This window comes from Eurosta solidaginis, chromosome 1, assembly GCF_040869045.1.
Source record: "Eurosta solidaginis isolate ZX-2024a chromosome 1, ASM4086904v1, whole genome shotgun sequence".
Classification (NCBI taxonomy): Eukaryota; Metazoa; Arthropoda; class Insecta; order Diptera; family Tephritidae; genus Eurosta; species Eurosta solidaginis.
This window is the reverse complement of record NC_090319.1, coordinates 95,786,177-95,800,885: the sequence shown is the minus strand read 5'-3', so window position 1 is coordinate 95,800,885 and position 14,709 is coordinate 95,786,177. Positions and strand designations below refer to the sequence as shown.

General features: G+C 41.5%; 2 protein-coding genes across 32 annotated transcripts in view; one reads left to right on the top strand and one right to left on the bottom strand.

Annotated features, from left to right (window-relative positions):
* Window positions 1-249: 249 nt before the first annotated feature.
* LOC137236671 (T-complex protein 1 subunit eta-like) lies at window positions 250-7,381 on the bottom strand. Of its 8 annotated transcripts, none has more exons than XM_067759615.1 (9): window positions 6,940-7,381; window positions 6,649-6,875; window positions 6,359-6,588; window positions 5,965-6,300; window positions 5,631-5,911; window positions 5,392-5,575; window positions 5,215-5,348; window positions 1,670-2,053; window positions 250-1,610 (listed from the first exon to the last, which is right to left on the bottom strand). In XM_067759615.1, exons 6-7 carry the CDS (start codon window positions 5,555-5,557, stop codon window positions 5,257-5,259), a joined length of 258 nt encoding a protein of 85 aa, XP_067615716.1. In that variant the 5' UTR covers window positions 5,558-5,575; window positions 5,631-5,911; window positions 5,965-6,300; window positions 6,359-6,588; window positions 6,649-6,875; window positions 6,940-7,381; the 3' UTR covers window positions 250-1,610; window positions 1,670-2,053; window positions 5,215-5,256. The 8 variants fall into 8 exon arrangements, with proteins under 8 accessions (XP_067615716.1, XP_067615667.1, XP_067615726.1 ...); XM_067759566.1 differs by having other exon boundaries at window positions 5,215-5,365; window positions 5,423-5,575; XM_067759625.1 differs by having other exon boundaries at window positions 5,392-5,565.
* A 1,532-nt stretch (window positions 7,382-8,913) lies between these two features.
* Window positions 8,914-14,709, top strand: part of lap (like-AP180) — a 165,121-nt gene continuing 159,325 nt past the window's right edge. For 11 of the 24 annotated variants that reach the window (XM_067759207.1, XM_067759197.1, XM_067759205.1 and 8 more), the window contains exon 1: window positions 8,916-9,195. The gene's annotated coding sequence lies outside the window, so the exon portion shown is untranslated. The other 13 variants (XM_067759213.1, XM_067759209.1, XM_067759211.1 and 10 more) reach the window with 6 other exon arrangements.

Here is a 14,709-nt window from a genome sequence, read left to right as displayed (position 1 = left end):
CACTCTACATTTTCCAGTCATTTGACAATCATTTTACTGCGGTTTACCATTTATATAACCGCCATATAACTTGAATTTTACCTACCGATTTACTTTACCTGGAGGAGCCACATGAATTGAAAATTGAATTTTCAATATTTATTTTTAAATATAATTACCAAACATAACATATGATATAAACATTTATTTAAAGCATATCATTAGATTTAGTCATTTTTTTCCAAATAAAGAATATATGAGGCCCCTAGATGCAAAACCAGGGGCCCTATTCAGTAACTGTGAGTTTTAAAATGTACACTTTTTCTTCATATAATTTGTATGAAAGAAAAATGTACATTTCAAAACTCATAGTTACTGAATAGGGCCCCAGATATGTATTTAAAAATATTTAGATTTCGACAATATTGCCTAGCCAACATTCTAAAAACCGTTATTGAAAATTCATAGCAATTTTAAAAATTTCAGCTTTTTTGTGCTTTTCTAAGTTTTAAATATCATGAATTCATCTGGTTTTGCATCTTGGAGCCTCATATATACATGAAATTGCAACTTAAATTAATACATTTAATATAAAAAGGAAGTAAGTTCTTTAATAATAACATAAAAATATGTTAATTTCTTTGAGCTATATTGCTGCTGCAGCTAATTTTACATTACATTTACAATTCAGAAGTGTGTTATATTTATGTATAATTTGAGTTGTTTACATGGTTTCGAATACAAAATTTGATTATTTGAATAAATTTAAGTCTACAACTTAAAGCTAAGTAGAAAATCAAATTATATTTACTCTTGTTTTCAAATCAAGAATAATATTCAAAGGTGTCGTGGAATCGGATTGCTGTCGTAATTGAACTTGAAAGTAATAAAGTAAAATATGAATTAAAAAATGTAGGACTAGTAATTGAGTCAGACTTATTATTGTTCTAAATCTAATCATTCAAGCAATAATTCTGAAACCCTAGCAGGAGTATTGATTGGTTTCAAATCTAATTCCAACAGCAATCGTATCACGACATACCTTACTATATATGTACATGAAATTGTAACTTAAATTAATACAGTTGATAAAAAAGAAAAGTAAGAATTTTAATAATAAATAAAGTAATAAAGTAAAATATGAATTAAAAAATGTAGGACTAGTAATTGAGTCAGACTTATTATTGTTCTAAATCTAATTATTCAAGCAATAATTCTGCAACCCTTAGCAGGAGTATTGATTGGTTTCAAATCTAATTCCGACAGCAATCGTATCACATCCCTTATTATATATGTACGTGATATTGCAACTTAAATTAATACTGTTGATATAAAGAAAAGTAAATACTTTAATAATAAATAAACTCTCTTAATTGGTTTTTGTTTTCCAATTGAAATCTTTTCCTGTGCAAGCACATCCCTAACCTGTGTGGGCAAAAGATATGATTATACTGCCTTCGATAGATGGTCGGACGAGCCGCTACTCGGCGAAGTAGAGATGACCGTTGTGTCGGTGGCATCTGTTACAACAGCAGTTTCTAACTTTACACCATCCGTACAGTGTGATGAATGCTTCACTGCCTTTTTCAATTGCTTGGCGCCAGCAATTTTTGCTGTTTGTAAAGCTTTAGCTGTAGTGCAAATATATAGATGGGTTAAAGTGGTTTTCGTATGTTATTCAACAACTCACCCTATACCATCATCATAGCCTCCTCATCGATTTTGAATATGTGTACTGTTTCAGTATTCAGACCCAGTTCGTTTGGTGCAATATTTTCGATTTGATGAATATGTATACTATCCGTTAGGCAGTCAATTAGGTGCAATCGATTCATTCATATACTGTGGGTATTTGAGCCGTAGACGCAATGGCAGATATTTTGATTCTTTTTGAAGTGTAACCTTTGTAAACAGTTGGGTTTCTCTGCTGTCACCATCACCACTAGAGAGCTATTGAAGAAACGCTCGACCAATTATCTTGTGAGATTTACACGCGTAGATTTCTTCCATCTTTTCACAGTTATTGATGGAGAAAATGCGAAAGCCATATTTACCATCCAATACCGAAATAGAACTGTAGAGGAAGAAACATTTTATAAAATTTTATAAAATCAAAAAATGATAGTTGTGCTAAAATGGGGTAACGTATTATATGTTAAAGTATAGCGAAGTCTCAGCGACTTTGTCCTGGTGAAAATTGAGTTTGAATAGGTTTTATTCTTCATTCTTAGAAACATGTACGAAGGTACCTGGTAAGATATTAAAAATCCTCAACGCTTTTTTTGCTATAACTTAAAAAAACTCATATTCAAACTTCTGCTTAACTTCTACATATCAATAGCTACCTTTACCACCAGGAGTCACAATTGCTTCTACGCCTATGCTATTGTTTCCTACATCGATGAGCTTTGTAATAAAATAAACAGCTATCTCCCCAATCTGTCCAGTTTTGTCGCCTCGCGAAACCTGATATTGTCACCAACCAAATCATCGGTGACCTTATTTAAAACATGACCGCGCCAAATGTCGGCCATATGGCATTACCCTACCGACTGTCTTACACCCTAAAATTTTGGGTGTGACTTTCGATCAGGATCTACATCTTGGAGAGCATGCACTAGCAATTGTAACGAAAATCGTTGTTGGTGTGGGGGCTTAGCCGATCTCCATAGCGCCCGACTATGAGGAGGAGCTGTTTAGGACTGGCATCTACGCCGTTTCGCCTCATAGGAGGGCGGCGGGATGTCGGTGACCAAGAACTGCCAACCCCCTAATCCAGGGTGTTATGCGGACCGTGCCTATTGGACGATTTGTAGCCAGGGGATAAATTCGGCTGTATTCGAACGGAGCCTTCCCGATACCGGACCACCTCGGGAAGTATTGATGGCCTTACCACAGTAAGGGGCGCTGCTGTGGCTGACGGTTCTTTCCCCGTATATAATACTGGACCGCTGAGCCCGCCTTGTCGGGCTGGTGGTCGTACGACCAAGATGAACGACTCATTACCTAATTTTCATAAGGACGATGATAAGAAGAGGACTGAGCCGCAAGCCAAGGACGACAAATACGCATTAAGCGATGCGTCGGACTCGGGGAGCGAGAGTAGTGCTGATTCAATGAACTCCGTGTTGGAGAAGCACACAAATGAAACAGGAGTAGAAGAGTGGAGAAGGGTACGGAGCAAAGAGCTCTCTCGAAGTACCGTGCAATACTAAGAATTGTACAACGCTTGGGAGCAGTGGTGGACCCAACAGAAGAGGAGATCGAGCGCTTGGCAGGGGCTCATGAGGCGGTAGAAGTAGGTCGAAGGCAGTTCAAAAGGTTTGCTGCGAGAAACCCTCGGTTCTGCAACCGGTATGAGGAGGAAGAAGCGTCGAATGGCAGAATGAAAAGGCAACGTTCGGCGGAAGGCGACAAGCCTGCTTTCAAGAGGCAGAAAGGGCCCAGTCCCATAGACAAGACAAGTAGGCCCAAAGCTGTAAGACAGATGGGCCCCAATAGCGAGGTAGCAACTACCTCGAAGGCTGCGAGTCAGAGGGAAGTTCCAACTATGGAAGTAGGAGATAAGCCAAAGGGAGATAACGCTAAGACTCCGACTTTCTCGGAGGTGCTAAAGGGAGCTAAGGCTCCGGCTTTCTCGGAGGTGCCAAAGGGGAATAACACTAAGACGCCGGCTTTTCCCGAGAAGATGAGTGATGTGGCAAAGCAGTCACTGACTGTGGCGCTGGTTGGTCGGAGCAGTCCTTTCGAACAGATGACTAGTGAAAGGTGGAGATCTGTAGAAAAGGAGCTTATTAGCTTAATGCTTAAGATGATGCGGGAATAACCAAGTAAGCTCCTTCCAACCTTTGATTCGGGGGATGGTATAATGGTATGAAGATGATAGCGTGCGACAACACGCGAGCTTGCGGTGGCTGGAGGAAGTGGTTCCAAACCTCCAAAGGCAGGGCACGAACGCGCGTTTTGAGATGGTGGATAAAGCGCGAATCCCCAAGGTACCAAAAGTTAAGGTATGGATACCATGCGTGATGATGTCGGAGGATACACTGCGACTTTTGCAGAATCAGAATCCGAACATACCGAAACAGGATTGGAAGGTACTTACTGTATCTCGGCCTACGGAGGAAGGTCAGTTATACATCTTCCAAATAAACAAGCAGGCGGAGGATATATTGTACGCGCAGCTTGGAAAAATGTCCTTAGGTACAGGCAAAATTGATATGCGACTCAGGAAAAGAAGTCGCGGGTATTAAAGTCCTAACACGCTGGACGTGGGCGAAGTCGAAAAGGACCTCAAAAGCCTAAGGGAAAAAAGACAGGTGGAGGTAGCCCACGTCACCCCGAATGTGTTAGAAGGGGACCAACAGCCAGATGGTGCTGTGAGTCGCACAGAGGAACACCCGGCACAACAGGTACAAGAGGCTGAAGGGGGCTTCGAACACTCTAAACCAAAAGGGCTAGGGGAGGACGACGACGTCACGATGAAGGTGCTGGAGGGGGAAAAGCAGCCCATTGGTGCTGCGAGTCCTACAGATAAACCTCCAACACAGTAAAGTGGCGTCGAGCGAACTCCTCCTCCTAACGCGCTGATCCAGGAGCCGCGGCTTCCATCGGGAGGAAAGGTTTCTGGACTTAGCACGCGCGGATTTGGCGTTTGCTATGCGCAAACGGAAGGATGGGTGCGAGCTGTAGTAATGGTAAGGAAACAGCTGCATTCATATATGCTGCCTAATTACACTACTGAGGACCTCGTAGTGGTGGTGAAATCGCCGGGCTCAGATGGTACATGTCCGGCCATGCTACAAGTTTCAAGTAGGGCGGTCGTGGGATGGCTTAAAAGATACAGATCCGGTACGCTCCGGTAACACAGCACCATTAAATTGCTAGCCCGACCATCTCGGGAACGATTTATGTAGCCCATTAAACCTTCAGGCCATCCCTCCCTACCCACCCAACAATTTAAAGGCTTCATTCTGTATTGCGAACGATAGCTCAGACGAACGATTCGCCTCCAAACGATTTCGTCTAGAAATGGTATTCTCTATCATTTTCGTTCGGTCTTTACCTTTCTAACTAACAGGAAGGCAAAAGTAATTGTCAGGTGATAAGTTGCCATTGTTTAACATAGTGCAAATACACTAGCGATTCGTCTCTGATCCGCATCGAAAGTTCGTTTCATAATAGAGAATGAGACCCTAAGATTAGACATTTTTTTCAATTTGTATTTTGACTTACCAGCAACAACAGAATCATGTTTAATTGTACGCCGCACAAGCATTATAGCATCATGTAACGAAGCTCAGTTTCTTCCAAAAATTGTTCAACACTGCCACGTAAAATCAATGTACTTGTTCTAGCATTAACGCAACCTTTAAATAATTATAAACTATAAAAATGAAATTAATGTCAAACCTTGGAAAATGTTGAAACGTTCACCACCAACCTGACGTTCTTCAAAGTAATCACATTGACCCAAAACACTTGAATTAATATCATTAGCTGTAGTCATAACAGCACCACCACAAGCTTTCATTATACGTTTCCAAGTTTCTTCTGGTACATGAACAGCACAGAACATATCACGATCTGCAAAATACTGTGTAGCAACATCACCAATTGGCAATTTAGAAAACACAACATTGGCGCCTTACTTAGCTAGTTTATTCTACAGAATACGCCATTCAGGATCTGATACTCTTGGACATTGGACGACATTGCTGTGGCAGATCATTTTTCCTACTTTGCACTTTGTTGCTCCTTTGATTGGCGCTTCGACAAGTACAGCCATGTCATATTTTAGCATGCATAATTGTAATGCTTTACGTATAGCTTTAATGATGATACGTGCATGCACGCCTTCCTCAACATCTGGCTTAACTTGTTTTAAGACTTCACGTGCTTAAAATACTACTGAAGTGGTGCCATCGCCGACCTGATAAGAGAAACATTTTTATTCTACACATTCTAATATAACAAAAAACTTACCTCAGCATTTTGAAATTGATGTCTACTAGAGTTTTACGGCTGGATTCACAATATCCAATAGTTTCATAATGGTTGCCCCATCATTTTAAATTGTGGCTTTACCACTGGAATCAACAATATGCTTGTCCATACTACGTGAACCCAATGTAGTGCGTACAGTGCCACAATTGAATGCGAGGCATTGATGTTGGATATGAGTTGAGGTTTACCATGAGAGCTATCGGTGCCCAAGCATTTTTTACACAAATGCTCATGTACCCAATACAAGTTCAGGACGTTCATATTTATCGACACGCTGTCCGGTATGGCCCAAATGTTGGAAATATGCAGTTGGCACTGTTGAGAAAAAATATGGATCAATGAACACAAGTAAAAGTGAAAGATTTTTTTTTACCATCTCTTGTTACTTTACACATTAGACATTAGAAACGACGACCAGCATCTACAAGTTGCTATTGAGCCTTGCAACGATTACATCTAATTGCACCCAATTCACCAAAATTTACAATGGGTGGCTCATATTCACCCTCAACCGTGCGTGCCATTGGTGAGACGGTTGGTGTAATGGACAAAGCTGTTGTTTTTAATAAATCAGCTGTTGCAGGTATGCAATACAAAGACGACCTGCAAAGAAGAAAGATCAATGTAATTGCCAAACAAAACATTAATTTCGATTATCGATACCTAACATAACGTGGCGAGGAGTTACCCTGATCTTCTACCACATATTTTGTGGTTACCAAAGGTGGTAATAAACCCTGTTCATTAGTAATAAAAGCACCACCAGCGCTATTTTGATTTTCAATGATAACGCTTATCGGATTTGGCATCTGATCGGGATCTAAACGGCGTTGGGCTTGATCATACTGTTGCGGCTGTTGATATTTACCAGTAACAGGTGCAGGTGGTTGCTTAAGAAAATAACACAAAAATAATCATCAGCAAATTTGTAAATTATTAGTTGTATTAGCATACATTATAACCAGGACGTCCGAACGTGTCCGGGTATTGGGGGTTGACCCGGCTTGGGTGGTTGACTGAGCATTGGCGTCTGTCCAGGTTGTGTTGGTGGCATCACAAAAGCCATCAATAACAAGTGCCAAGAATATATCCGCGGCATACCTGCCGACCAAAATGATTCAAGGGGTTGTGATTGCCAACCTCACCTACCCGTGGCGAATCCTGTACCTAACAATTTGGTGTGAACAATTGGTGCCAGTTAACCCTCTGAAATAATCGGCGCAATTGTACGCCATTGTGTTGGCATTAATTTGGCAAAATGCAAAAACTTTTCATCCTCCTCCCGTGACCATTCTGTCTTCTTTATGCTAGGATCAAGCGATTCGTACCAGCGTGCCTTACATTGCTTGGCAGATTTGCGGTGCGGCAGTGATGCAATACGTGACCACTGATTTTTGCCATATTTCATTATAGCTGCTTTGAGGATTTCATCCTGAAAGTTATCAATTTAGTTAATAAACGGCCATGAGTAACCAGTTGCCCCAGCGGGTTAGGGGATCAGAATATACCCGCGGTAGGTATGTCTGTCGTAAGAGGCGACTAAAATACCAGATTCAAGGGGTTGTGTAACGCAACCCTTCAGGTTGCCAGCGCAATATATAGCTTCTCCGAACCCAATTGTCAACCTCACCTATCCGCGGCGAATCCTGTTTCACTAACAGACTAGGCTCTGGCGACCACAAGCTCCTCATGGAACTTGGGGGTGGGGAGGGGGGAATGGCCTGAAGGTTTAATGTGGCCACATAAATCGTTCCCGAGATAGTCGGGCTAGCACCTTAATGCTGCTGTGGTACCGGAGCGTACCGGATATTTATCCGGCAAAGGACCATCACATCGATAACACTCCCCAAAGCCTTCGGGGAGCAACCTTATCGCTACAACAACAACAACAGTAACCAGTCGCGTCAAATGCTTACCTCAGTCCTCAGTGTTTCTCCACACACCACCTTTTATGATAATTCGCGGCATGGTGCTATATAATTGTGAAGGGAAAATTTTAGAATAGCACCCCCCGAGTTCGGGGTAAAACTTGGTATCAAATGAAAGAGGGAGTTTTCCCGATCACAAATATATATATTTTAAAGTGCGCAAACTTATAATTTAAAAGTTATTTGTTATTAAAGTTTGCAAATTTAGCAAATTTCTATAGCACTTTAAATTACAATTTACACATCTTTCAAAACCTTAATACACATACATAGATATTTATATAAATTGGCAACGAGAAACTTAAATTGCATTTTTATATATTTCACATTTCATTTTTGCATTGTTTTTACTTATTATAAATGTTTTTATTAAATCAATCGCGCTTTTGTAGCAACATGCATATATATATATATACGTATACACATATAAAATTTGTATAGAAATTTGCAAACTTTAACACCAAATAACTTTTAAATTATAAGTTTGCGCACTTTAAAATATATATATTTGTAATCTTGAAATTGAAAAAATTTTCCACCACCAAATGTTTTGCTGTCTCTACTGAATTAGAAATTGCGGATTTTTTTGCACGCAAAAATTACGTATTTTGCTATCCCTATAAAAATAATAGGTGCGAGAGAGCACGATACATTGTGGGAAAGCTAAATTTGTCAACATGCTATTTCATTTGGAGAATTTTTCATTCCAAATCGTCACCCCTGTCAAAAATTCGTGTGGCTGTGTGCGTTTTTGGTCACACGATTTTTGCAGGGTTATGTCAAAAACCTGCATCTAAATTTAAAACCTATATTATTTTGTGTATGACCATGCGCGATAGCGTTCTCTGACAGCGCTCAAGGTTCTTATGGGGACTTCACAGTTATATTTAACGTGTGGTAGCGCTGACATAATCAAAATATGGCAGCATCGTAGCGTGAACAAATGTCATTTAAAACAAAATTCCAATTAGAAGTCGCAGCATCGCAGCAGCAGCGCGCAAAGCAGTGGCAGCAAAGACCAGAAAGTTTTTTTCTCCCAAACGATTGACACGAATCAGACGTTAACGCCAAAAAATTGGAAAAATCGAAGGAAAATTGTAGACCAACTAGAAGTTTTCATAAGACGAAAATCTATTTGCAACTGCATTTGCGTTCAAGAAAAGTAAGGAATCCCAAAAGAATAAACTGCGTGAAGTTTGCGCGAGAAATTTTCGGTGAAAAAAAAACAAATTCCAATTGTGCGGTTGTGAATAAGCCGAAACCAGTTGGTTGCGAAAAAAAAGTGAGTGCAATGAAGTGGCTTAAGTAGACGGATAAAATGTGAAAACGATCAAAGAAATGGAAATTTCAATACAAATAATGAGTGCAATAATTAAAATACTAATTTCCAAATAATAAATTCATACTCAAGAAAAATTGAGGTGTGCCTCGACTATCTCCAATGTTGGCTGCACAATGCTCGCTGGAGGCATACATTCATACATACATATCTACATGCGTATATGTATGTATATATAAGATGGGCAAGTGTGTTTGGTACGTGGCTGGCTAGCTGTTGGAATTCCAAGCGAAGAAGTCACAAAGAGGCTGAGCATAAGTTGCTGGGTTACACAAATGATGTGATGGCTTCGTTGGCATGCTCCTAAGAATATTCATAAATGTATATGTTAATGGCCAGTCATGTATGCAAATGCTGCCACAACTTATATAAAAAACATGTTCATTGTCTTGATATTTGCCTGGAAGCGCTGTTTATTTGCAAGAAATAATTCCAACCATAATTTGGCACTTGCAAATTTCTCAATAGCACAGGTGTTGTTAACAGGCATTGATTTTTGTGGCGCCTTCGCCAAAGCGACGTCGACATTAGCAGCGACTTCTTAATGTCGGCGTAAAGTTTCGAACTGCGCCAGTTACCCGCTTTATGTTATTGTCAATGGGAAAGTATATAATTTCTAATAAATAGCTATGTATATAAAAAAGAAAAGAGGACGGTGGTGCTGGGTGACTGCGTATTTGAGCATTGTTGGACTTTGTGTTATTTTCCTTTGGTTCTGATTGTAGTATCCAGTTTTGCGTTGCCCGTTAAATAGCTGTGTGCATGTGCCCACATTTTATCAAATGGTTTATTCTTTTTTCGTTGATTTTTCAAGGCTAATATTCCCTTTTTCATCACTTGACCCCAGTGGGTGGTAGGGTAATATTAATGGGGACGGGCGTCAGTCAAACAGGCGCTCTTGTGGCTGTTAATATAAATCGATTTTGTAGTAAATGTGTGTATTCATTTACAACTTTCGGAGTATGTACCTATCTTTGTTCCTCGAATTAACTGATATTACCCTTAGCGGTTCCCAGATATTAAGCAACGAATTCGCCTACTTATGTCCATAGTTGTTACTTATATACTTTAATTATAATACTAGCTTAATATAGGCAATTGGTACCTTTTATTTAGTTTATAAACGTACTATAAAATTAATAGCTTACTTAATATGTAAGATAAAATCTGTCAGGAAGGTGAGTCTGTACGTATCAACAGAAGGAGGCAGTTGCTGCCTTACTGACATATATTTTTCGCTGGCTGGCCTTTCTTATGACAGTCGCGCAAAAACACTTTTGACCACAAACAAATCGGGGTGTTCTTTGGCAATGGATCCTTTTGAACACTGATAACCGCTCCCCCGCTAGGGTGAAGATAGTATCCTAGGATGACTTTCTCAGCTGTAGATGTATTGAGGAGGAAGAAAGCGTGATGCGTTGTTTTTGTCGTAGCTCTGCCATTATGCGGCATTAATAATAATATTCCACGAAGCAGTCACAACATGAGTTAGGTCCCCTTTTCAGGCGCCACAATGCATCCGTTCTTGGCCTAAAGGTCCGGCTGGAATCATTTTTCGGTTCAGCCCTTTCATTTAAACTACTCTAATCTAGCTATTCCACAGAGTATAATGATAGTTGCTTGCATAGATTTGTTGTGAAGTATAAGCGGACCTATTTATAACTAAAGTTAGTTAAGGGTAGCCATATAAGAATAAACGATTAGAAAGAGAAATCTATCAATCATAATGTGAAATCCTTACAGAGCACATTACTATAAATAGGAAGCAGTCCGTTATTTTAGAAACTGCTCTAGATCTTGTGCTTAGAATTTTATTCAACCAAATAAAGCAGATGGTTGTTGTTGTAGCAGTGCTTCGCCCCATCCAATGGGTCCGACTAATCACAAATTGTTATCAATGTTCCCTAACGGGAGTCCAAGGAAACTTGCTGTTTCAACAGGGTGGACCATAATGAGATAAGTGTTACATTATCCAGATCGTAGTTGAGCTAGAGTGACACGCGTTTCCCTTGGGAAACATAGAGGTCCGATGCCTTAGTTAAGTTTAGAGCAAGATAATTATTGGTGGGTAGAAAGATTTCAACTCAAAATGAAGTTTAAAATCCGATTTAATAAAACTCTAAAGTGACCAAATAATTTATAAAGCTCTTGAAGAGGTCAGATTTGGCGCATTTCCTCATTGGTAACTACGCATCTTTACTAAGAAGCAGGTTTGGGGGAGAGAATATCCGCGGCGGTATGCCTGTCGTAAGAGGCGACTACAATACCTGATTCAAGTGGTTTGTGTAGCGCAGCCATCTCAGGTTTCCAGCGCAATATATAGCTTCTCCAAACCTAATTGTCAACTTCATGGATCTAGGGGTGCGAAGGCGGGATGTCCTAGAAGGTCACATGTGGTCATAACAAATAGTTCCCGAGATGGTCAGGCTTGGTGCCGGAACGATAAAACTCCACAACGCCTTCGGGGAGTGTCCTATCGCAACAACTAAGAATTGTGGGTTTTTTTAATATGTGTACTAAGTAAACGAATATGAATATTCAACTCATTATGGCATTTATGCACGTTTTCTTGTTTTTCCACATTTTCTCATTCACTTATGTTATTACTTCGGTAAGCAAAGGTGGAACGTGTTTTATGTACAAATCTTTACCGCAACAAATTGACGTTGGGCATTCAGTGGGGGTCAGTGCTAAAAATTTGACAACGTATTACTTTTAGAAACTAACAGAAAAACGTTTGTATGTTACTTACTTACGGTATGTCAAACTGAGATTTGAGTTAATGTTAAACCCAGATATGCCGAGCGTACTACATGTAGTACACCTGTTAATTTCAAAATATTTCGTAAACAGTAATTTAAAGTAAGTAACCAACCTGTCGCTCTGCTATTGCACAAAACAGGCATGTTGTTGTTGTTGTTGTTGTAGCGATAAGGTTACTCCCCGAAGGCTTTGGGGAGTGTTATCGATGTGATGGTCCTTTGCTGGATACAGATCCGGTACGCTCCGGTAACACAGCACCATTAAGGTGCTAGCCCTACCATCTCGGGAACGATTTATATGGCCACATTAAACCTTCAGGCCATCCCTCCCTCCCCACCCCCAAGTTCCATGAGCCTCGTCTGTTAGTGAAACAGGATTCGCCGCGGATAGGTGAGGTTGACAATTGGGTTTGGAGAAGCTATATATTGCGCTGGCAACCTGAAGGGTTGCGCTACACAGCCCCTTGAATCTGGTATTTTAGTCGCCTCTTACGACAGGCATACCTACCGCGGGTATATTCTGACCCCCTAACCCGCTGGGGAAACCAAAAACTACAAAACAGGCATGTTGTTGTTGTTGTTGTAGCAGTGCTTCGCCCCACCTAACAGACGCGACCGATCACAAACTGTCATCAATATCCTCTAACGGGAGTCCAAGGAAACTTGCTGTTTCAACAGGGGTGGACCATAGGGAAAGGGGTGTTAGAGGCGTTGGTTCCACATTACAATTAAAGAGCTGGTTGGTGTCATGTGGGGTTCACCAAGGACCTGCTTGTGTTTTTTCGATTCATACGGCTGTGTTCTCAGATGCCGTATTTCCTCAAAATGCTTACGGAGATGACTCCTTAAGCCCCTAGGCGGTGCTGGCTCGTCAATCAGATGTCTGTTGGGATGCCCAGGTTTCTGGGTATTCAACAGGAACTGTTTGGTCAGCATCTCGTTTCTTTCCCTGATGGGGAGTATTCTCGCCTCATTATGTAGATGGTGTTCTGGGGACATAAGAAGACAGCCCGTGGCAATTCTGAGAGCAGTATTTTGGCAGGCCTGTAGCTTCTTCCAGTTGGTAATTTTTAGGCTTGGCGACCATATGGGTGACGCGTAGCACGTAATCGGCTGGCTAATTGCTTTGTATGTAGTCATGAGCGTTTCTTTATCTTTTCCCCAGGTACTGCCAGCAAGGGATTTGAGGATTTTGTTACGGCTCTGAATTCTCGGAACAATTGCGGCTGCGTGCTCACCAAAGTGTAGATCCTGATCAAACGTCACACCCAAGATTTTGGGGTGTAGGACAGTCGGTAGCGTAGAGCCATCGACGTGGATGTTCAAAATGGTCGACATTTGGGACGTCCATGTTGTAAATAAGGTCGCGGAAGATTTAGTCGGTGATAATGCCAGGTTTCGCGAGGCGAAAAAACTGGAGAGATCAGGGAGGTAGCCGTTTATTTTATTGCATAGCTCATCGATCTGTGGGCCTGGGCCTGTGGCCATTACTGTGCAGTCATCGGCGTAGGAAACGATTGTGACTCCTTCCGGTGGTGAAGGTAGCTTAGATATGTAGAAATTAAACAAAAGTGGGGATAGGACACCACCCTGTGGCACCCCTTGTTTAATTCTCCTTGGCTTTGATGTTTCGTTTCTAAATAGCACCGATGCCTGCCGACCACCCAGATAATTTGCGGTCCACCTTTTAAGACATGGGGGAAGGGTAGACCCTTCCAGGTCTTGCAGTAACGAGCCATGGTTGACCGTATCAAAAGCTTTTGATAGGTCTAGCGCTACGAGTACAGTTCTATGGTGGGGGTTTTGATTTAAACCGCAATTTATCTGGGTGCTAATGGCATTTAGCGCGGAGGTAGTGCTATGGAGTTTTCTGAAGCCATGCTGATGGGAGGCTAGTTGCAAATTTGCTTGGAAATAAGGGAGCAAAATGGCTTCAAGCGTCTTTGCTACTGGCGATAGGAGAGATATCGGACGATACGACTCTCCTATGTTAGCTGGTTTACCAGGCTTTAGTAGCGGGACCACCTTGCCCATTCTCCATTTCTCGGGTATGACAAAGGTGGAAAGAGACAGGTTGAAGACCTGCGCTAAATATTTGAAACCCTCTTTCCCTAGGCTTTTAAGCATAGGCAAGGCTATGCCGTCTGGGCCCACTGCTTTGGATGGTTTAGCGCGACCAATGGCGTCCTCAACCTCTTTAGCGGTGATGGTGATTGGTGACGCGCTGAATTTGTGTTTATGTGCGTGTCTGTTGGCCCTCCGTCTAACTTTGTCGACCGCAGAATGCATTATATATTGTCGGCAGAAAGCGCTCGCGCATGTTTTCGCATCCGCCAGCACTTTGTCGTCAAAGGCGATGGAAACTTTGTCTTTGTGCTTAGTCGGATTCGATAGGGACTTTACGGTGGACCAAAGTTTACCCACACCGGTAGAGAGGTTACAACCTCTTAGGTGCTCCTCCCATTTCGCCCGCTTGTGTTCATCCACAAGCAATCTGATGCGTTGGTTTATATCCCTTATTTGGGGGTCGCCTGGATCAAGCTGCCTTATAAGGTCACGTTCTCTCGCTAAGTTTGCGGCCTCCGCCGGGAAGTGGGGCCGGATTTCGGGAATTCTCCCGGCGGGAATGAAACGTGCCGAGGCGGATTCAATGACCTTGCGGAAGGCACGCTCCCCTTGGCGGGCATCAGTCGGG